Source organism: Papaver somniferum, chromosome 3, assembly GCF_003573695.1.
Source record: "Papaver somniferum cultivar HN1 chromosome 3, ASM357369v1, whole genome shotgun sequence".
Lineage (NCBI taxonomy): Eukaryota > Viridiplantae > Streptophyta > Magnoliopsida > Ranunculales > Papaveraceae > Papaver > Papaver somniferum.
This window is the reverse complement of record NC_039360.1, coordinates 39,874,830-39,896,426: the sequence shown is the minus strand read 5'-3', so window position 1 is coordinate 39,896,426 and position 21,597 is coordinate 39,874,830. Positions and strand designations below refer to the sequence as shown.

Sequence of the window (21,597 nt, the reverse complement as noted above, 5' to 3'; positions counted from 1 at the left end):
AAACATGTATGAGCTAATTGGGCAAGCAAAGGATGCGAAATGAATATTTGAAGGGGTTTGTTGTACGGATCTCTTTTAATCATACGCGTGTAATTGTGATCCCAAACTATCTTCTTAAATTCTTACATAACGGTCCTACCTTCCCATTCCTTCTTTTTAATAGTTGCGTGTGCGCTATAAATTGTATTTAGAGAAGAAATGTTCGTCCGATCCTTTTCCTTGAAGCCTCTGAGAATCACTCTTGGTTTGATACATGCTTTGGTCATTATCTTTACATCCTCAAATTCATGAGGTTTTAGCTTCGCAACTAGGGAGTGACCAACAAAATCTTTCTGATCCCGGTGGTTATGGAGGCAAACCAGACCGTACAATCCCATTCCTTGCCTTTTAGATAGAACACAAGCTTAAATGGGCAGTTATCCTCCCTCGTATGAGTCTTGTATACCCTATTAGTCTTTTTTGGATATACATAATCTTTTCTCTTGTGGATGTTCTACTTTTGTATTCCCCACTTCTCTCGCAAGCCATCTCAAAACGATTGCCTGAATCATGGGTATTCCTCAGCAAAACACACATGTGCTTAAGAGCCGTCTCTTTAGCCCAAGGAATCGCTTCGAATTTATCTGTTATTCCCTGCATAAGGACAAACATGGGAGAGTATAAGGTTCATTATAAACAATCCCCACGTAAAGTTCAAAAAATTAGGTGAAAAGTATTGTTTGGTAACATACTGGAGGCATTTTATAGTATTCGGGCGTATCCGGACCAAGCGGTTTGGAATTTTTTGGATCAATATATGTCACCATCTAAGGAATGAATGAAAAGAAATTAAAATTAGTTCCAAACAAAATTTAATTACTATGCCGGATACAAATTCCGCTATGCTCGACTAAAGTTCCGGCATACAAAATTATAAATAAACAACGCCGGAAACAAGTATCGGCATTCCCGATTAATGTCCCGGCATGCTAAAACTACACCTGAAATGAGGACCTAATTTTAAAAGCTACCGGCATTATATTTTTCCTGAAAATCAATGCCGGAAGGACAGGTACAGGCTAACTCGTTACATAAGGTTTCATGCCGGCTTAAACTACCCGCGTTGTTAATAATTTATAAACCACGCCGGTATTTAACTTCAAATTTCTTTATATTCTGGATGTTTTTCTTGTAGTACCGGTGTGGTAAAACAATGGTGGAAGACGGCGTGCTCGTCACATAAGGTTCCATGCCGGGACCAGATGCCGGCCTGGTCGATAATTTATAGACCATGCCGGTATCTAAGTTCAAATTTCTTAAACTTCTGGATGTTTATCTTGTGGTACCAGCATGGTAAAGTTAGGAGTGAACCATGCCGATAAAATATTCCATAGAATATTCGGTGGTAGGTAAAAAGTTAAATACGCGCCGATATGGATTTTTTGGTTGAACACCACGCCGACAAAGTTTTCAAAATGGGGGATACATGATGCCGGCATTGAAATACTATGAATACCATGGCGGTATTAATAGTGCCGGCATGGTATTCATACTATTTCTATACTGGCACAGAGCTTTTTCAGAGAAAAAATGGCGGATGCAAAGAAAAAAAATCAAATTTTCAACCTCTTACCTGAGTATTGTGAGTGATTGTATGTTCAGCTCGTTTACTTTCTTGGGTTTTTTCTTCACGAAACACTTCATGCTCATAAAAATCATGATCTAAGGGTGTTGGTTCATCGTATAATTCCAATTGTGAATTGTTATCATTAGATGGAGATTGAAGAAACACTTCTTGTTGTAGTTGAGCTAAAGATTCAACAACAACAATTCTCTCTTCACAATCATCCTCCATTTTCAACAAAAAAAGTTCCCTCTCAAAAAAAAATTCCCTCCTTCTAAAATACACACCTCACTCAACCAAATTCAAACAAAAATACACACTAATCATTTAACAAATACTTTAGATTTTTACTAATTTTAATTAGGGAAAATTAGGGAGACCCCAAAAAAAATATTCTCATTGTCAGGCCCACAATTAATTTTGGATACCGTGACACCCATAAATATTTCCGTGACACCCATAATTATACGAAATTATTAAAACCTGTCTGCATGACGTGTTACGCATACTGTTTTTTCAGGGATAACTCGTTATGCATCCTAATTTTTCAGGGGTATAATTGGCAACGCAACTTGGATATAACATATCTAAAAATCCGCACCTTGGAATTTTACAAATTTTATATAGTTGGAAATATTTTAAAGAGAACTACGCAACGAGTACAAACAACAGTATCAAATTTTTGTTTTTCACGAAAAAATCGGAGGTGATCATCGTTTTAGGGAATTTTTTTGAAAACTGACTGCATATTCATTATGCAGCCTCCAAAAAAGATGCATATCGAATTATGCAACCATTTTTTCGACTTCATAACAAGCTATGTAGCCATTGTTTTGGTTGATTTTAGTTTGTACAGAAAAAATTGATGCATAATGCGTTATGCAGCCATATTTAAATGATGCATATTAGGTTATGCATCCATTTTCTCGATGCATAAAAGATTATGCAACAATTTTCTCGATGCGTAATGCATTATACAGTCATATTTTCGGATGCATAACATGTTATGCATCCACTTTCATGACTGCATAACATGTTATGTAGATATTATTGTAGGTGCATAACAAGTTATGCAACTTGTTTTTTGTCGGTTTCAATACTAAGAAAAAAGTATATGCATAACGTAGATATTATTTCCTTCATCAAACCACTCATCTCTACTCTTTTAATAGTTTGTAAGCATTCATCATTAAAAGTGTGTAGCAACCATTTACAATCCTTGCAAATTTAACACCAAATTCAACAAACAATTACTACACTGTAAAAAATAATAATCATAAAACAACACTTCACATATATAGTGTTGTTTCGAATCGATTACCTTGTGTATTTATACTCCTTATAAGATCTAACAACATCCATTTTAAGAACGCCAATGGCGCTTTCATTAAATTTATGAACTCGGCAAATAGACAGTAAAACAACAACAGTGAAATTAATTACAAGCTCTTAAATTATTTTTCATTAATCCTAATACCTCCTGACCTAATGATGGATCTTGTTTCACAGCAAAATTGAAATGCAATAATACAGTTCTTTCAACTTGTCTAACAATTGAACTCACTTTACTTAACCCTCCAACAAATCCAATAATCCCATCAATCACTTCTCGTTTGCTAAAATCATTCGAAGCTAAAATCAAAAGTTGGTAAATCAATGAAGGAAATTCCTGTAAATCAACTTCTCTCGACCTAATCTTATCGAGAACTGTAAAATCTGAATCAATTCTCTCGACCTAATTCTCTGGACCCTAATTTTTTTCTTCGATTCTTCCATCAATTCATCACAAAATCTGAATCAAACTTGAGTGATAACCAATACCCACTCTTCTTAATCGACCACAACTCATTGGAAATTCACGGTAGAGTGGAGAGGAAGAAGAAAAGGAATTGAAGATGAAGAAGAAGAAAAAAAAAAAGAACGAAACGGAATTTTATAAAATATGGGTTTGAGAATAATTTTTTCCTAGAAAATGGGTGGGCGCCTTCAAATTTCTGGGCGTGGGTTTCACAGTGGGAAAGATCCGAAGAATGGGTTTCCCTGTAGTTTTCACTTTTAATTAACCGCTAAACATGATTAGTGAGGGGTAGATTATGAATTAAAAAAAGCATTTAGATAAGGGGTGACCCTGATTTAATATTTTGATCCAGTTTTTGTCTTTTCCCTCTATCCCACAATTAATTTTGATACCCCCAATCACGCGTCCTAATTTCATGGTCCCATATTAATTTTGTTTCGACAGATTTCAATATAAAAAAACATCAATCGCAAAAAAAAAAAAAAGTCAAACTTTCTTTGTAACGGGTGATTTAACGAATAATTTTTTACTTTATTTTTGTGCAACCATAGTCCACATTTTAGTACACCCAAGGAAGCAGCTGACGATATCGGCCGCTTTTTAGCTTGCCGCAATCAAATCATTTGCGCAACCATAGTCCACATTTCAGTACACCCAAGGAAGCAGCTGACGATAGCTTGCCGCAATCAAATTATTTGCAAATGTAGAAGGGAAAGGGAGTGATGGTGACAGTACCCCTTCCATCTTTTTGACTTGGGTTGTTGTTGCTGCTTTCTTGTATATCCAATCATCATCAAATCGAACGATGGTGAAAGATTATTAAATGATCATCCAACGGTTGTATTATAGACGTGTCGTATACCACCCAATTGTACACCGGGGTTAGAAAATGTAACGAAGCTTCCTTGTGAGCAAATGTTCTCTCCGTTGTCCGTTCTGTCCCAATACCAACACCTGATTTGTCTCCCATGGTTACTTCTATATATAAGACTGCTGCTTATGAATTTTCATTAAAAACTCTATGTCTCTGCTAACAAACTAGTCTTTCACTTTTCTCTCTTCCCTTCTCCCTGTGTCTTCTCCAATTATTCACCGCTGATACTACAACTTCTTCTGAGAGACTGATACTTAATCCTATCAATCTTTCTGAAAGGCTAGAAATAAACAATATCCCATCCTTCAAACTATCATTTGTTTCTTTCTGCTAGACAAATTAATTTGTTGTATTTCACTTGAAGATATGGCTGAGCTAGTAGGTGGAGCTGTACTTGGTGCAGTAGTATCGGAATTACTAGAAGCAGTTCTACGTGAGATAAACCAATATAGGAGTTTCACAGCTGACTTTCAGAGACTGCAAAACACGCTGGAATCAATCATCTCCGACATCGAAGCTATCGAAACTTCATGATGAGTTGAAGGAAGGGATGATGTTGATTCAGAGGTGTTCGGAGGTTCAACAATCATGGAATTGCAAGGTGAAGAAGAGATACTCAAATGACATTCGCCGATTGGATAAGCGTTTGGTCGACTTTCTCACTATTAATGTACAGGCACACATGTGGTCTGATGTGAAGCATATCAAGCAAGCAGTTGATCGGTTGGTCAAAGGAGGTACATCAGGTGGTCCGGTTGCTGAAGCTAATCTCAACACTAGTAGTATTAGTACTGCTGTCTGTTTGGAGGTGCCGCGATCTTGTACGAGTCATCGTGATGAAAAATTGGAGATGAATCAGTTCTCTTTTAGAGATGATGTTAGTGTTGGTAAATTCCTCGCACCCAAAGGAATTGGAAGGACAACTTTATCGGAAAATTTTGACCTCAAAGTTGTGCAGGAAGCTGCCTTTGAGATACTTGGGAAAGGGGTTTTTGGGGAAACCACGACTCTATACCACGCTGATCATCAGGTAGTACTAAAGGCATCCATTAAAGATCCAAAGGTGCATAAGGAAGTTGCTAAAGCTAGGAGGCAAGTTTTCCAGGAACTCATTGACATTGTTTGCAGAATTAAGCACGCAAATGTTGTTCCACTAAGAGCATATTACTATTCCCAGGAGGAGAAGATTTTTGTGTACGATTTCTACAGCCAGGGTAGTGTTTACTCAATGTTGCACGGTATGTTGGTTTGGTCCTTCTGCATAATTTTCTCGCGTCTTAATCGATTAATCTATCATTTTCTCGTGTCCTTTTCCTTACTTTTCTTTGACTACACCATATTGCAGAAGAAGGTAAGACCCCTGCGAGCACACGAACCACGCGGGGTCCGAACGCTCACAATCAATCATTATCATCTAAAGAGATTATGATGATGGTACCCTGGTGTTGATTCATTGGCTCAAAACCTTCGGATTTATCATGGCCTCATCCAACAACTCCATGCGTGGCGTTTGTGCATGGGATATAAGTATTAAGAAAAACAAAACATATAAGCAAACATGCACGGAGCTAAATGAATGTAAAGTGCTGAAATGTAAATAAGACCAAGGTTTACGTGGTTCAGCACTAAGGCCTACATCCACGGGGTTTGTTGTTTTACTATGTTCTTCACGGTTACACGAATAGTTGAATGACTTTACATGTTTCTCTCCTCTAAGGGATTAACTTACCCTTACTATTTCTCTCTCTCTCTCTCTCCTTCCCTTCCTCATATTTTTTTCCCCCACTCCCTCTTGGTGGAGATTGGGTATTTATAAGGTTAGAACGTGGGACCCATCTCTGAAGACCGCTGGAACCTTATCTTCTTGTGTCCTTGCGTCCATCACGCGGAGGTCTGCGTTTGCCCCTTGATCCCGCAGAGGCATCCTCGCTCGTTCCACAGGTTGGTCGACACGTACACTGCTCAGAGTGTTTAATGTGGGTAGTTGAGGGGTCTGCTCGTGTCAGACAAGTGTCTTCTGCCCCTGTCAGTCCGTGTCAGCTAACTTTCTCTCCACCGTTGATCTTAGCTCCTCTTTTGGGGATGAGATAAAGTAACTCCTCGGGGTTTATTCGGTGTTTCATGACGCATCATGTTTTGATGTTTTGGCCTGCATGCTTTCCACGTACCTTTTTATATACACGTGTCTGATAGTGAGATATATGTGTACACAATTTGCCCCTTTTCTTCGGGCTTGAATGACTAATGGGTGCCTTGAAGAAAAACTATCGTCGCATATTCTTCTCACTCCTAATAACTTCTCCTAGATACTTGGGCACGTCTTTTATTCGTGCATTAACTGCTTATGTAACGGGCACGTTTCCCATTCCTCCCTTAATTTCCTTCTCTTTCTTTCGGGTATTTTAAGGATAGAAAGAAGATTTAATTTCATTCTTCCTAAACACTCTCTCAGTTTTCATTCTTCCTTTAAATTTTCTGTCTTCATTGAACCTGTGACCTTAAATTCTCTGTCAGTCTTCATTGCACCTGTGATCTTAAATTTTCTCCACCTTAGCATTAACCACGCCCGCTTCTACTGTTTGTTTCTTCTACTGCTGTTTTTGCCGGTAAGTTTTTATTTTCTTTATTTCCATCGTTTTATGCTGTGTTGATTTGTGAATTTTCTGCTACTGTTGTTCCTTGTTTGTGATGAAGAACTTCTTCTGATGCTTGCATACTAGTTTGCCCCTGTTCTTCATCTTAAATTAAGGAAGCCATTACTTCGAGGGTGAAATTTTGAGCATGTATACTAATTTTAGGGTTGCTACGTTATCGTGGTTGTATTGCTATGGATGTGTTTTTTGATTTTTGGTAATGTTTTTCGATTGTGTGTAACTTGTTCTTGATTTTATTCTTTCCGCAGCCATGTCTGACCGTCCGCGGCCTACTTATCAGACTCCTGATTCTGGGTTATCGAGATCTCCTCCGCGTCGAGAGTCTCAAGATGATGTTCGTCGGAGTCGAGTTTCTTCTGGAGCGAAAGCCTCGTCCTCTAGGGAAGAGATTCCTCCGATAATTCCGTCTGGTTCTCGAAGAGTCTTTGATCGCTCAATGGCTCGTCCTCGTGATGATACTAGGAGTACGCAGGCTCCGCCCCGCGCTGTTGCTTTTGACATTCCTCCTCTACGTTCGTTAGTGCCCGAGCATCATCTACGGTCTTCTCCAACTTTTAAAGGAAAGAATACGAAGGGTGTAGCTCCTAGGGTTGAATCTTCAAAGAATCCCCCCGTGAAGAGAAAAGCTTCGGAAGCGTTCGTTAGTTCATCCGGCCCCGCCGAGGAGGATGAGGCTGCTCCCTTAATACGCAGTGTCTCTGTTAGCAGGAAAAAAGTAACCTTCAAGCATATCGATCTTGAAATATTCAAGGAAAAGCATGAGCTTCAAGCCTTCGGGGTTCGTTTCTATGCCCCTGAGGATGATATTACGTATGAGCTTATCTCCAAGTATGAGTTCGATGAATTTCATTTGTTAACGACGGTTGGGGAATTCGAAGCTGGTCTCATGCTGCCGTTGTATAAATCAGGTGATTCCTTCTACTACGACGTGCTCGCTAGTCGTGAGGGTTCTTCCACCAATACTCACAGCCGTTCCGTATCCCAACTATCGGGGAATTATCTCCGCGCCCTGAAGGAATGCTATCTGCGGAGTAAGGGGGAAACGTCGATGACTTGTTACGTCCCCAATCCCATGGAGAAGGAATGGTATACTCCTGAGAATTTCAATAACTCCTTCGGTGATTACGTCAATAGTAGGAATCGCAAGCCGTGGAGTGTCAGCCTTCGGAATCTCCCTGCTCCTCGAGGCGAGATTCGTCTGTTAAATGAGATCAGTGATGCCAAGCTGAAGTATGTTCCTGGCACGGAGGCGTCCAGTCGTCGGAAACTCTTCCCCGCGCGAGAGAGGATCAAGCGCGATCATGACTACGAGTGGCACGCCACCGTTATCGAGATAGTTGGTCCGTGGGCTTACGGTTGGATTCCTGGTCCCCGCGGTTGGCGGCCTACCGAGAATAGTAAGCCGCGCGAATCTCCTCCTGTTCGCTATGGAGATTTCTGCCCCTGGCGTCTGAAATTTGCGGGCATGAATTTTCCTTATGCCCTGGACGTCGTAGAGGGAGACGAGGAGGATGGTTCCGGTGCTATACTCCCACCGAAGAATATCTCAGCTGCTCAGGTACGCAGATTCTAGCTGCGCTTCTTTTTTAGAACTTCCATCAGACGGGAAAAATAATTCTTTTTGTGGTGTTGGTTTCAGGTATTGAAGAAGAAAAAGATTAGGCTGAAGCAGTCTTCTACTACGGTGATGGGCGAGGTTGAAGCCCAAGAAGAAGTTACTAGTCCAGTGAACGAAGAGTTTGCAGAGGACGAGATTACAGATGGGGAGGAACGTACTGGTACCTCCCCTATCAATGTCGAAGAAGAGGTCTTCGCTGGTCATGTTGGTGATGAAGGAAGGAACAAAGCCGTGGTGGCTGATGATGTTGTTATCGGGGATGTTTCCGTCCCTGCTGGTGATGTCGCAGATACCCTTCCCGCTTCTCAAGAATTTTCTTTTGATCGGATGTACTCCACGGGGGAGTTCTTTGACGAAGCCCTTGATTTTCCCGAGGACTTCTCTTTACTTTCCCCCAATGATGATTGGGATGTTCTTGGTGGTGATGGTAATGGAGACGCTACTGTAGAAGATGGTGGTGCGGAGGAGCATGCTGCGCATGTAGGCGCGGAGGAGCATGCCAACATTTGTGCTGAGGGGGTCGTGTCAGAGAAGGGGAAATCGGTCATCGATGCGCCTGCTGATAATCTTCCACAGTTGCCGACGTCTGAGGGTGAGGACGCCATCATGGATTGGTTCAAGGAAAAGAATCTTCTGTTTGTCTCTCATCCCGCTCCTGTTGTTGCTGGGGAAAAGGAATCAACCGCGTATACCCGTCGCATGATGGAGATGTCTTCGAAGGCGCAGGTGTCTGAAGCCTGGGGAAAAAGGTTGACTGTTCCCGAAGCTACCCTCGTGCCGGAGCCTCCTACTTCCGTTGCCGATATGATGGCTATCGCCGACGGGTATCAATATGGCTTTCCGCAGCAGCGTGCGCTGGAGGTAAATTTTCGTACATACTTCTACGTGACGATCAGACGCTTCGGTGAAATAATGTTTTGTCATCTTGATGTGTAGATGATGAGGAGCGAGCATTGTAACCACGTGCTGTATCAGTTCTTCAAAGCGAAATCTCTGAAGCTCGAGGCTAAGCTTCGTCACCGAGAAAAGGAATTATCTGCGGCTGAGGTGGAAATAGAAGAGCTGAAGAAAAGCCTTAAGGAGAAAGAAAAGCTGGGTGAAGCAGAGGCTGATCTTCGTTCAGAACTTGTTGCAGTGCGCGCTGAGTTAGAGCAAACTCGTAGCCAAGTTTCCACTTTCACAGGTTTGGTGCTTTTCCCTCGCCGTATGTCGTCATTCTTTTATCTCTTAGTTGTTCTGTCTGAGTCTCCCCACCCTATCTCCAGTGGGTGGCGTCCCCGAGCTGATATGGCTTCAAAACGAAAGAGTTCGGCAAAAATCTCGTATTAGAGATTTGGTTGAGAAAATTAAGAGTGAAGCTAAGAAATGGGATGCTCGGGCTGAGGTATGGCGCGCGCGGCATGTTCAGATGGTCGACATGCAAAATCTGTACAACCATGATCGTGCTTTATTTAATGGCACACTGCTGTGGACCCGTGATAATCTGCGGGAAGCCCGTGAGCGCACTTCCTTGTTGGAATCTAGGATTCAGCGGTTGGAAGAAGAATTACAGACGGCTCGATCCATTCCTCTTTCAGGGGTCCAGGATAATATGCTCTGTCTTGCCAGAGAAAGAGATGATGCTCGTGCTGAAGTCTACGCTCTCAGCAATGCTCTTTCCGCGTCTCGTGCCGACGTAGCTCGTCATGCTGAGTCTGAGAGGAATCTCGAAGTGTGCATGTACAGACTCAGCAAAGGGGTCTCAGAGATAAATAAAGAGGTCGACCACCTTCGTCATATGGACTCGATGAAGCAGGTAGAATTAGATGCCTGTCAATTTACTCTCACCAACCTTCAACTAGACTATAAGAAATTATCCGCGGAATATGATCATCTTGATGAAGCGCGAGATGCGGTTGTTAATGAGTATGAAGAGGCTTCGGCTTGTGTCGAAGGTATAATCCCATTTCATCGAGTGTGACCTTGTTTTTTTTCTACGCTAACTCCTTGGTGTTGTGTTTTTCAGAGCTCGAGGGACGCCTTCGCGTCACAAATGAAAAACTTGAAAAGGCTCAATCTTCCTTAGCGCAGCAGGAAGAACAGACCAATCACTTCAAGAATTTAGCAGCAACCCGCGAGGAGGCCGTTGGTGCTGCTTCTAGAGAAGTGAATCGGCTATCTTCGTTATTATCCCAAGCCCAACAGCGGACAACAGTTATTAAACACAAGGCTCGTTGTCAATTGGCTGAGGAGACGAACAAGATGCTGGAGAGGATAGAACTTGGCCTAAGGAATGAACATGGTCTCGTGAAGAACTATCCTCGTCGTCCCGTTCCTTCTGCCTTGCCCAGCTCCTCGGGCCCCTCTTCTGGTGGGAGCGTCCCATCAAGTCTTCAGAATAATCCTGCCGATGGGGCCGCCACTCAGGTAGAGATCGCAGCGTTTTGTAGGATCCGCGGCATCATTATACTTTTTGTAATCATGTAACAAGGATATTTTTTGCTGATGATCCTGTAAAAGGAATATTTTTTGATTGTGTATCCTTGACTTTGGCCTTTCACTTCTTGTAATCACCCTTTATGAAATGAATCCTCTTCTTGATATACCTACAATGTTGTTTTGTTTTTATTTTAAGTATTTGTGAAAAATCAAACAAAAGTTTTTAAGTGTTTTTGAGTGCGATACTGAAGGAAGGTACCTTCGTGATCGTCTTGAGACCTGTCACCCCGCTGGCGAATCCTGGGCCAGAGGATTCCCAGACGGTGGGGGCCGAGGAAACGTTCTAGGATATGGGATTAAAATATTTACGCACCCATTCCGTCGACCCGTTGCCTTAAGATTGGTTGGGTATCTCTTTCTGCTGGGTGCCTTCCCCCTGGTCCTACACTTATGGACACTGATGGGGGAGCCCTGAGAGATTGTAGATTAACTACTTTCCCCAATATTGTAGGTAGATTCCACTGACTTGATAATTTGAAAGCTTGTTTGATTGATAAGTTGAGGTCTGCAATTCCTCTTCCAGAGATAGAAACATGTGGAGCGGTCAGGCTCCCTTCTTCTTCTGGTACACTCCAAGCAGATTCAAATCTGCGTTGCTTCTATGGGAAGTATGGTTTGAGCCATTTAGCATTCCAAGGATGCCGGAGGACCTCGCCTTTTAGATTACGAAGGTAGTAGGAACCGTTACCCGCAATGTCGTGGATCATAAAAGGTCCTCCCCATGTAGGTGCTAACTTTCCCCATTTCTTTTCTTGCTGATACCGTGGGATTGTTCTCAACACATACTGTCCCTCTACAAAATTCTGTAGCTTTACCTTTTTGTTGTACTCCCTTTCTAGTCTTCGTTGATAATTTTCCATCTTTTGCAATGCTACTTCCCTTCTTCCTTCCAAGTCGTCCAACCTTTCTAACATCATATCTGTTGTGAGGTTTTTCTCCCAAGCTTCGGTCTTCGTGGTTGGCATGAGGATTTCCGTAGGTATGACTGCTTCAGCTCCATAAGTTAGAAGAAACGGGGATTCCCCGGTAGCGGATCTTCGTGTTGTCCTGTATGCCCATAAGACATTGTGCAGTTGTTCACACCATCTTCCCTTATGCTCGTCTAATTTTTTTTTTGAGTATAAGGGCGAGGGTCTTGTTGGTAGCTTCCGCTTGTCCGTTGCTTTGAGGGTATATGGGGGTGGACTTGTTCTTTCTTATTTTGAAAGTGTCGAAGAGCATGTCTATATTTTTTCCCTGTAATTGCTTGCCGTTATCAGATACAATTTCAGCAGGTATACCAAATCTGCAAATGATGTTCTGGAATATGAAAGTGAACACATCCGCGTCTCTGATCCTGGCCAAGGCCTTAGCCTCCACCCATTTACTGAAGTAGTCCGTGGCTACTATCAAAAATCGTCTCTTCCCTGATCCTTCGATGAAAGGCCCGACGATGTCTACGCCCCATTTTGCAAATGGCCACGGGCTATCGACAGAGTTTAACATTGTTGCCGGCGCGTGTATCTTTTTGGCGAAACGCTGACATTCTTCACATCGTCGGGACATTCTTGCGGCATCCTGTATCATCGTGGGCCAGTAATATCCTTGCGTTTTGGCTTTGTCGGCTAGTGATCTCATACCGCTATGATTCCCTGCGTCCCCATAATGGATGTCATTTAGAATTCGGTGCCCCTCTTTTCGAGATAAGCAACGTAATAACGGTCCGAGGAAGGATTTCTTGTACAGGACCCCATCCCGAAGATCATATCTTCCTGCTTTGGAGAGTATTTTCCTAGCATGTTTATGGTCCGCGGGTAAACTTTCCTTTTCGAGAAACGCATGGATCACCGTTCTCCAGTCATCTTCGTTGCTGAAGTATTCGTCTTGATTTGCTCTTGACAGGATATCTTCTTCGTCAAAATCATTATGGATGTCTTCTCCTACCTGGTCTTCGATATTTTCTTCCATCACATCTTGATTGGTAGCGAAGGAGAATTGAGATGCAATCGAAGGCTCGTATACCCTTGCTATTTTAATACCTTCGGCATTTTTATCCCTCAGCATGGATGATATATATGCTAGGGCATCCGCGTGCCTGAGGTCCCTTCTGCATAAGTGCCGGAACTTAATGTTCGGGATTTGTGATGCCAATGTTTGGACCAAGGCCATGTAAGCTGAAAGGGTGTCATCGTACACATTATACTCAAGCCCTATTTACCGTATGACAAGCTGCGAATCACTTTTCAGCCTTACATCGGTTACCCCCATCTCTATTATTATACGTAGGGCATGTACGACAGCTTCGTATTCAACAATGTTGTTGGTATGCTCTTTGAATTCCAATCTAAGTGCCTGTATAATCCTTTCTCCAGTTGGGGTGATAATGACAATACCTATTCCTGCTCCTTCCTTATTTTTAGATCCGTCGACAAAGACTTCCCATTGTCTATGACTCGCAGGTTCGAGGATATCCATTGGATCCTTGATTTCTTCCTCGGCTTCTGGTATTCCCTTAATCTCTTCGTCGTTGTCAAGGGGGAGGTCTGCTAAGAAATCTGCCAGCACTTGGGACTTCTGAGAATGTTGAATTTCATGAATGATGTTGAATTGGTCCAGATGGGTGTTCCATTTGGCTATTCGGCCCACTTTTCCCGTGCTTTTGAGGACTGCTTCCAATGGTGCTTTGCATGGTACCCTGACGAGGTGAGTTAGGAAGTAGGTTCTCAGTTTTTGGGTAGCCCATACCAGTGCGAGGATGAGTTGTTCAATCTTAGTATAATTTCTTTCCGCGGAATTGAGTGTCTTGCTGACGTAATAGATAGGATGTTCCACCTTTGTATTGGTTTTGACTAATACCGCGCTGACTGCGTCCTCCGTTGCTGCTATGTACAATGCCAAAACTTCATCAGGGTCTGGCTTCTGCAGGATCGGGATTGAAGCTAGATGTTCTTTGATTTTTTGGAATTCTTCCTCGCATTCGGCGGTCCATTCGAACCTGCTCCCTTTTTTAAGAATATTGAAGAAATGTTTGCATTTGTCCGAAGACCGTGCAATAAATCTGCCCAACGCTGCTATGGACCCATTGAGCTTCTGCACTTCCTTCAGATTCTTTGGGGACGACATCTCTACTATGGCTTGAATCTTCGCTGGGTCTACCTCGATGCCCCTTTTCGTCACCAGATACCCGAGGAACTTCCCCGAGGTGACACCGAAAGTAAATTTATCCGGATTCACTTTCATGTGATGCTGTCTCATTGCTTCGAAGATATTCCTCAGGTCCTGGTGGTGATTTTTACGCAGCTTGCTTTTGACGAGCATGTCGTCCACGTAGACTTCTAGGGTTCCTCCAATCCATGGCTTGAAGATAGCATCGACCATCCTTTGGTATGTTGCCCCTGCGTTTCGGAGCCCGAAAGGCATTCTGGTATAGCAATAAAGGCCATGTGGGGTATAGAACGTTGTGTGTGGCTGATCTTCTTCTGCCAGGGCTACTTGGTTGTAACCAGAATATCCGTCCATGAACGACAGCTCTTCGTACCCTTCAACTGCTTCAACCAGTTGATCTATGCTCGGCAGGGGATAGCTGTCCTTTGGACATGCCTTGTTGAGATTAGTAAAGTCGATGCATATTCTAACCCCTCCATTTTTCTTAGGAACAATGACCATGTTGGAGATCCAGGTAGGGTACTTGACTTCCTTGATAAATCCTGCATCTAGTAGCTTCCGAAGTTCTGTTTCTACCGCCTCATGATATTCTGGAGCCACTTTTCGTATTTTCTGCCTGAACGGGGGCGTGCCCGGTTTGATGCGTAGTTCATGTTGGATTACTTTTGGGTCAATCCCCGGCATATCTCCCAACTTCCAGGCGAACACATCTGCATATTCCTTAAGTAATTTGGTTAAGGAATGTTCTCTTCCTTCGTCCATGATGGTCCCAATTTTGACCATCTTCGGGTCTTCTTCCGTTCCTATGTTGATTTCCTTTACGGGTTCTACTGGTGTGAACACAGGCTTCGGGTTTCCGAGGACTGGGGCGCTCTTTAATTGCTATTTAGCGTGTTTCTGCTCTTCGATGGTTGTTGAGGTACTTGTTTCCGAGCCTTGGACATTACCATCTTTCGTCAAGCCTTTTCCTGTAGTTTCCTTAAGGAATAGGTCTACGGCTTTCTCTTTCGCGGTTTCTTGATTTCTTACTCTTCGGATTTTTCGCTGCTCTTCTTGCTCATTGTTGATATGATCCTGAGTGGCCTGGCACTCTCGCGTAGCGATTCGATCTCCCTTGATCTCCATTATTCCCTCAGGTGTTGGAAATCTGAGGTATTGGTGGTATGTTGCCGCAACTCCTTTGAGCTTGTGTACCCATTGTCGTCCAATAATGGAGTTGTAGGGGGACGGGGTGTCCACCACACTGAATCGGGTATCCAGTTTCATGGGCCCTGCGTTAACCTGTAACACGATGTCTCCCAAGGGCTTCGTGGCTGCTCCATTGAATCCGTAGATGGTGTGATAAGAGGTCATCAACTGTTCATCATGGAGCTTCATCCGTTTGAATGCATCATAGAATAGGACATTTACAGAGCTTCCCACGTCTATGAGGATCTTTTTGAGGTTACATCCAGCTACTGGTAATGTTAGGACCAAGGGATCGTTATGGTCTTCCATATCTTCTTCGATATCCTCGGCATCGAAGATGATATGAGATTCCATCCATTCTTCGTGTTCGTCTACCGCTACCCCATCGACCTTATATAACTCGCAGCGGTCTTCGAATTGCTTCCGTAACCTTTTTCCAATCTGCGCTGTGAGTGAGGATCCTGTGGCTTCGGAACACGAGATGGTGTTGATTGTTCGGTTTTCTTCCGGAAGTTGGACTGGTTTGGTTCGTTTAGATCTGTCCTCGGTAACCTCCTTTCGTATGTAATGTTTGAGCTCTCCCGCATCAATTAATTTTTGGATCATTATTTGAAGGTTCTTGCATTTTTCGGTCTGGTGTCCGTTGAAACAGTGATACTCACAGTAATCTTTAGACTTCTCGGATCTCGGGGGCTGCTTTCCCTTAGACCATGGCCACTCTAAGTTTTCCCTCCCTTTGATCTCTCGTAGGATACGAGCATAGCTAGTGTTGAGTTTCGTGTAAACTTGATCTTCGAATTTTCGGTCGCCTGTTCTTCGTTCATCCCTCCGTTCCTTCCTATCTTCGTGAGGTCTCTCATCTGAGCAACCCCTTTTGGCCCCATTGGTTTGTTCCGCTGAATTGGTGCGGTGAGACCTCTGCGGGTATGCCCTCGGGTTTTCCCGTTGAATTTCTTCAAGTCGAGCGTGCTTCTCGATAATTATTCGGAGATCTCCTTCTGTCTTGGGCACGCTCCCGTGAATTTCAACAAATAGGGGACTCATTCGGTCTAAGCCCCATTTGTAGCAGTTGATGCTTACCACTGGGTCCACGCTCCCTATGGCTTGGAAGATCTTATGCCATCTGTTTGTGTACTCCCTCGTGGTTTCCTTGTAGCCAATTGCTAGTGAAAAGAGCTTATCCATCCCGGTGTTTACAGTCTTGTTGTACATGTATGTTCTTAAGAATTTCTCTGCGAGTTGGTCGTATGAGTGGATGGAGTTTGGTGGGAGATTATCAAACCATGATAACGCCGATCCATTCAAGTTTGAAGGGAAGTATCTACAGAGTACGGCGTCGTTCTGACCCCATCTAGCTAAGACACGGTTGTAGTACCGAACATGTGCAGCAGGGTCGCTGGATCCATCATAGCATTCGAACGTCGGGATAGGGCATTTCAGTGGAATAGGGGTGTTGGCCAAGCGATGCGTTAAGGGCGTGGAGTTAGCTTCTCTCATGACCTCTTCTAACCTTCCCCCACCTTGTTTATTTTTTAATTGCCTGATCTCTGCCATCATCTCATCTCGTAGTTCCTCCATTGCGCGTTGGTGCTCTAAATTCTTCAGCTCATTACCGTCTGACTCTCCATCGTCATAATCCGGGTCGGATACGCTACGTCTCCTTGTCGCGTCTTCATTAGCCGCTAGGACGACTCTACAGTCTTGGTTTGGCTCTGGTGCTTTGGAGCTTGCTTCATCAAGTTGTTGGCTGGTCTTCGTGCTTAGAGCAATCCGCTCCTTTAAATCTTGATTTTCTCTGGCCAACAGAGCTACAACTTCTGCGTAAACCTGCTGGTTCTTCCTCAGTTCCTCAAGCTCAGCCATTAGTCGGTGTGATTGGTTGGACCCCTGATTGGGAGTCCCAGCGCGTGCCGCTACAGCCGTGGTGCCGCCCTCCTCCATGGTCTGTACTAAAGGTGGCAGGGGTTCAGCTTCGGTTGCTGGTGTTTCCAAATTGGAGTGAGCGCCCCTCTGCGGTGCCAGAGCCGCCGGTATGGTTTGATTCTGATTATTTGTTAGCGGCATTCCAAAGGTTAGAAGGTGCGCGGGTTGGAATATTCTGGATTCATCCACCCTTTCTCTTGGTTGATTAAGTTGACTCATGGCGAAGGTATTGCTAGCCTCCGCAGCCTTCGGGACTACCGCAGCCTCCCCGTACTTTATCGTTGCTGCTCTGAGAGCCGCCGCTGCAACTGAATTAGCGTTCATGGGTGAAGTGATTTCTGCCGTATCTTGCCTTCGATTGGTCATTTTAGCTTTATCTCCTTTCTGCTTGCTTCGGGTGATGATCGGGGTTGTCCTGGGTGTTTCTTTTGACAAAGCTTTGGATTTTTCTGCTTCCTGCGTCTTTTCCATCACGTGCCCTTTTGTTGATAATGAAATCTCGCGTAAACTTGCCTTCTTTACTCACAACACGTTCTCTCTGCATAAGTTATTTCAAACAACAGAAACGGGAATATCCGCGTGAAGCGGGTTAGTTGGCGAAATACAATTTTTCAAGAGGAAATTAATACCCGCAGGCTATAAAATACGGGTTAGAGTTTTATTAAAGGGGATCCTTAGTATAAAAACTACGAAAATTTTAAATCCGATGGATTAGAACAATAACCCGCTTAGAACAATAACTCTTATCGAAGACCAAAGGTGGGTTTTTGAACATAATACAATTAACGAATGATCTATACGGTCCGAGCTGATAAAATCAGAGCAATCATATGCCAAATAAAAATGAAATCACAGGACAAGATAAATCTTTTACCGGGACGAAGTCCCTGTTTCTAGCGCCAAATTGTGAGCACACGAACCACGCGGGGGTCTGAACGCTCACAATCAATCATTATCATCTAAAGAGATTATGATGATGGTACCCTGGTGTTGATTCATTGGCTCAAAACCTTCGGGTTTATCATGGCCTCATCCAACAACTCCATGCGTGGCGTTTGTGCATGGGATATAAGTATTAAGGAAAACAAAACATATAAGCAAACATGCACGGAGCTAAATGAATATAAAGTGCTGAAATGTAAATAAGACCAAGGTTTACGTGGTTCAGCACTAAGGCCTACATCCACGGGGTTTGTTGTTTTACTATGTTCTTCACGGTTACACGAATAGTTGAATGACTTTACATGTTTCTCTCCTCTAAGGGATTAACTTACCCTTACTATTTCTCTCTCTCTCTCTCTCCTTCCCTTCCTCATATTTTTTTCCCCCACTCCCTCTTGGTGGAGATTGGGTATTTATAAGGTTAGAACGTGGGACCCATCTCTGAAGACCGTTGGAACCTTATCTTCTTGTGTCCTTGCGTCCATCACGCGGAGGTCTGCGTTTGCCCCTTGATCCCGCAGAGGCATCCTCGCTCGTTCCACAGGTTGGTCGACACGTACACTGCTCAGAGTGTTTAATGTGGGTAGTTGAGGGGTCTGCTCGTGTCAGACAAGTGTCTTCTGCCCCTGTCAGTCCGTGTCAGCTAACTTTCTCTCCACCGTTGATCTTAGCTCCTCTTTTGGGGATGAGATAAAGTAACTCCTCGGGGTTTATTCGGTGTTTCATGACGCATCATGTTTTGATGTTTTGGCCTGCATGCTTTCCACGTACCTTTTTATATACACGTGTCTGATAATGAGATATATGTGTACACAACCCCTCTAGACTGGGAGGCTAGAGTGAAGATAGCAATTGGTGTAGCAAAAGGCATTGCATGTATACACTCACAAAATAACGGAAAACTGGTACACGGGAACATCAAATCCTCAAATATCTTCCTCAATGCAGAAAACTATGGTTGCATTTCGGACCTCGGCCAGTGTTCATGGTTCACACCGATGTTTAAGGTTAATCATGAGGCACATGGACACATAGCCCCAGAAATGGATTTCTACCCAAATCTCAGCAGCCAACCAGCGGATATATATAGCTACGGATGTTTTCTTGCTGAACTAGTTTCTGGAGAACTCGGAAGTCCTACTTTGGTTAATTTACTTAGAAAAAAATACGTAAATACATTGGAAGATCGTCTGGAGAGACAATTTATAGGAAAAAAGGCACAATGGAAAGAAATGTTGCGGATAGCTTCCGATTGCACTTCAAATAGCCCGCAAAAAAGACCAAGAATACACGAGGTATTGATAAGAGTGAAGGGCATAACAGAAAAGTATCCACAGAAAAGGCCGCAGATACAAGATGCACCCATGAGGGTGAAATGCATACGATTTTTTGGAACTAAAGATTATCTAGGAACAGCGAAATCAGCTTAGGAAGTTTGTGTTGAACTAAAGCATCTAGCCACCTTTAGGAGAATCTCCATAATTAATCTTAAATTAGCTAACTACTGCATATATCCTCGACTGGGATTGTTATTCAGATAGAGCAGCCCTTTCTTGTGTTCTTTTTTACTTTTCTTTGTCCTTTCACTATTCTCATCATCTTGGTGGTGTATTTTTTTTCTTTCTTTTTTGCAAGTATTTGTTGGTGGTGCTATTGATGTTCCTTTTTGTTGATGAATATTTGTTGTCTTTTTAAATGTCGTTTTTTACTTAGTGAAATGATATCTGGTTTTGTTATTTGGTGATGAAAGGCCAGTCTACAGGTTCCATAAAACTGACCGGTTTCTTCCTTTTTCATGCAAAAGACGCAACCAGTAGACGCTGGAAACGAACATCGGCTTAAGAAAACAATTTCCAGGAAAGTAGTGTGGGGATATTTCTAGCAGTGAACTAGTCTGTTACTCTATCTAATATATTGGAATCGTATACCCATGGTTTGCGCTTCCTCTGTAATGTTTCACGATTTGTATTCCATGTAGGAATGAAATATCACACATTCATTATTTGCGAAGTAAAGGTCATGCAATATGAGCAAAGATCATCGCACATAGTAAAATGGAGATGACGTATTTGATGATGTCAGCATAATCACGAGTAAAGTGTGAAGATCTGTGCGAAGTGTAGAGTGTGCGAATCTGAGTTAATGTACATCAACGATTGTAACGCACAGTGATTCCGAAAATAAAGGATCTATTAGCTGTATCCACTATGTAAGTATCCTATATAAAGGGAAGAGCTGTCATATGATGGGAGATCTCAGTGAGTGTGTTAGATAAGAAATTAGGAGAGAGAAAGTTTATTTGGAGAGCAAGTAAAACCTTTGTATTATCTTGTATCCAATTTAAGATTTGAATGAGTAAATATATGATTTTCACCATGATTTCTTAATACATTGCTCAGATAGTTATACAAGTGTGGTTGTAGGATTTCCTGCAACTACATCTGGCGCTAGAAACAGGGATTGGTGATAAATCATGTTAGTTAGTTTATAGAATCTTGGAAATTTAGATCTAGAAATTTTGGAGAAAACAAAGATGAAGAGTGGAGAATCTATAGGGAAAGCAAGAACCATGACGATACGAAGAAGAGGAAGGAGTATACAGTGTAATTCTATAACAAAAACGTCAATCTCTGATGCGGATTTCCAAGCAGGAATAACAGGAAGAATACACAAACGAGATTACAACGGAAAGAAGGTGACAACAGTAGAAAAGGAATCCCCATTAAAGGAATGGGAGAAGACGCAGATAACTTTTGCAGCAGATGAAATTCCGGAAGAAAATTTAAAACAGACAGATATGTTAGTGATCACAGTAACAGCTGAGCGAAGCAAGAATGATAAAAATACGAAAGAATCAGAAGAATGGGCGATTAATAGAACGTTGGTGGACACAGGAAGTGCTGTTGATATCTTATTTTATCATGCGTTCAAAGCCATGGGATACAAAGATGTGAAAATGACATATCCAACTTACAATATACATGGATTTAATAAAACAGTGACAAAAGCAAAAGGTGAGATAACAATACGAATACTGTTGGGAGAGATACAAACAAAGATAGCATTATGTGTGGTTGATATAGAATCACCATACAACATGTTATTGGGGAGACCATGGGTGCACGCGATAAAGGCTGTAGCATCAACATTACATCAATGCATTAGGTTCCCAATTCCAAGTGGAATAGGAGAAATTAAAGGAGATGTTACGAGTGCGAAGATCTGCTATCAAGTAGATGTAAAAAATTACGAAGGACGTGCAAAGAAGCGAAAGGATCGCTGGAGAAAAATGAAGGAATTGAAGAATGAAGAAGAATTTCGGATATACATGATTAGAGAGAAGGAAGGAAAAGGAATACCATGCGAGATACCTTA

At 42.7% G+C, this 21,597-nt stretch overlaps 1 protein-coding gene across 1 annotated transcript; it reads left to right on the top strand.

Moving 5' to 3' along the window:
- Nucleotides 1-4,825: 4,825 nt before the first annotated feature.
- Nucleotides 4,826-19,652, top strand: LOC113359330 (probable inactive receptor kinase At4g23740). The gene is made up of 2 exons (XM_026602984.1): nucleotides 4,826-5,513; nucleotides 19,048-19,652. The coding sequence occupies exons 1-2, from the start codon at nucleotides 4,826-4,828 to the stop codon at nucleotides 19,650-19,652; spliced, it is 1,293 nt and encodes a 430-aa protein (XP_026458769.1).
- The last annotated feature ends 1,945 nt before the right edge of the window (nucleotides 19,653-21,597 follow it).

What these genes read in the sequence shown, in the direction of transcription:
- LOC113359330 (XM_026602984.1), top strand. Translation starts at nt 4,826, where the DNA reads ATGATGTTGATTCAGAGGTGTTCGGAGGTTCAACAATCATGGAATTGC. An exon ending in TGTTTACTCAATGTTGCACG is followed by an intron (nt 5,514 to 19,047) that starts GTATGTTGGTTT and finishes CAACCCCTCTAG; the next exon opens with ACTGGGAGGCTAGAGTGAAG.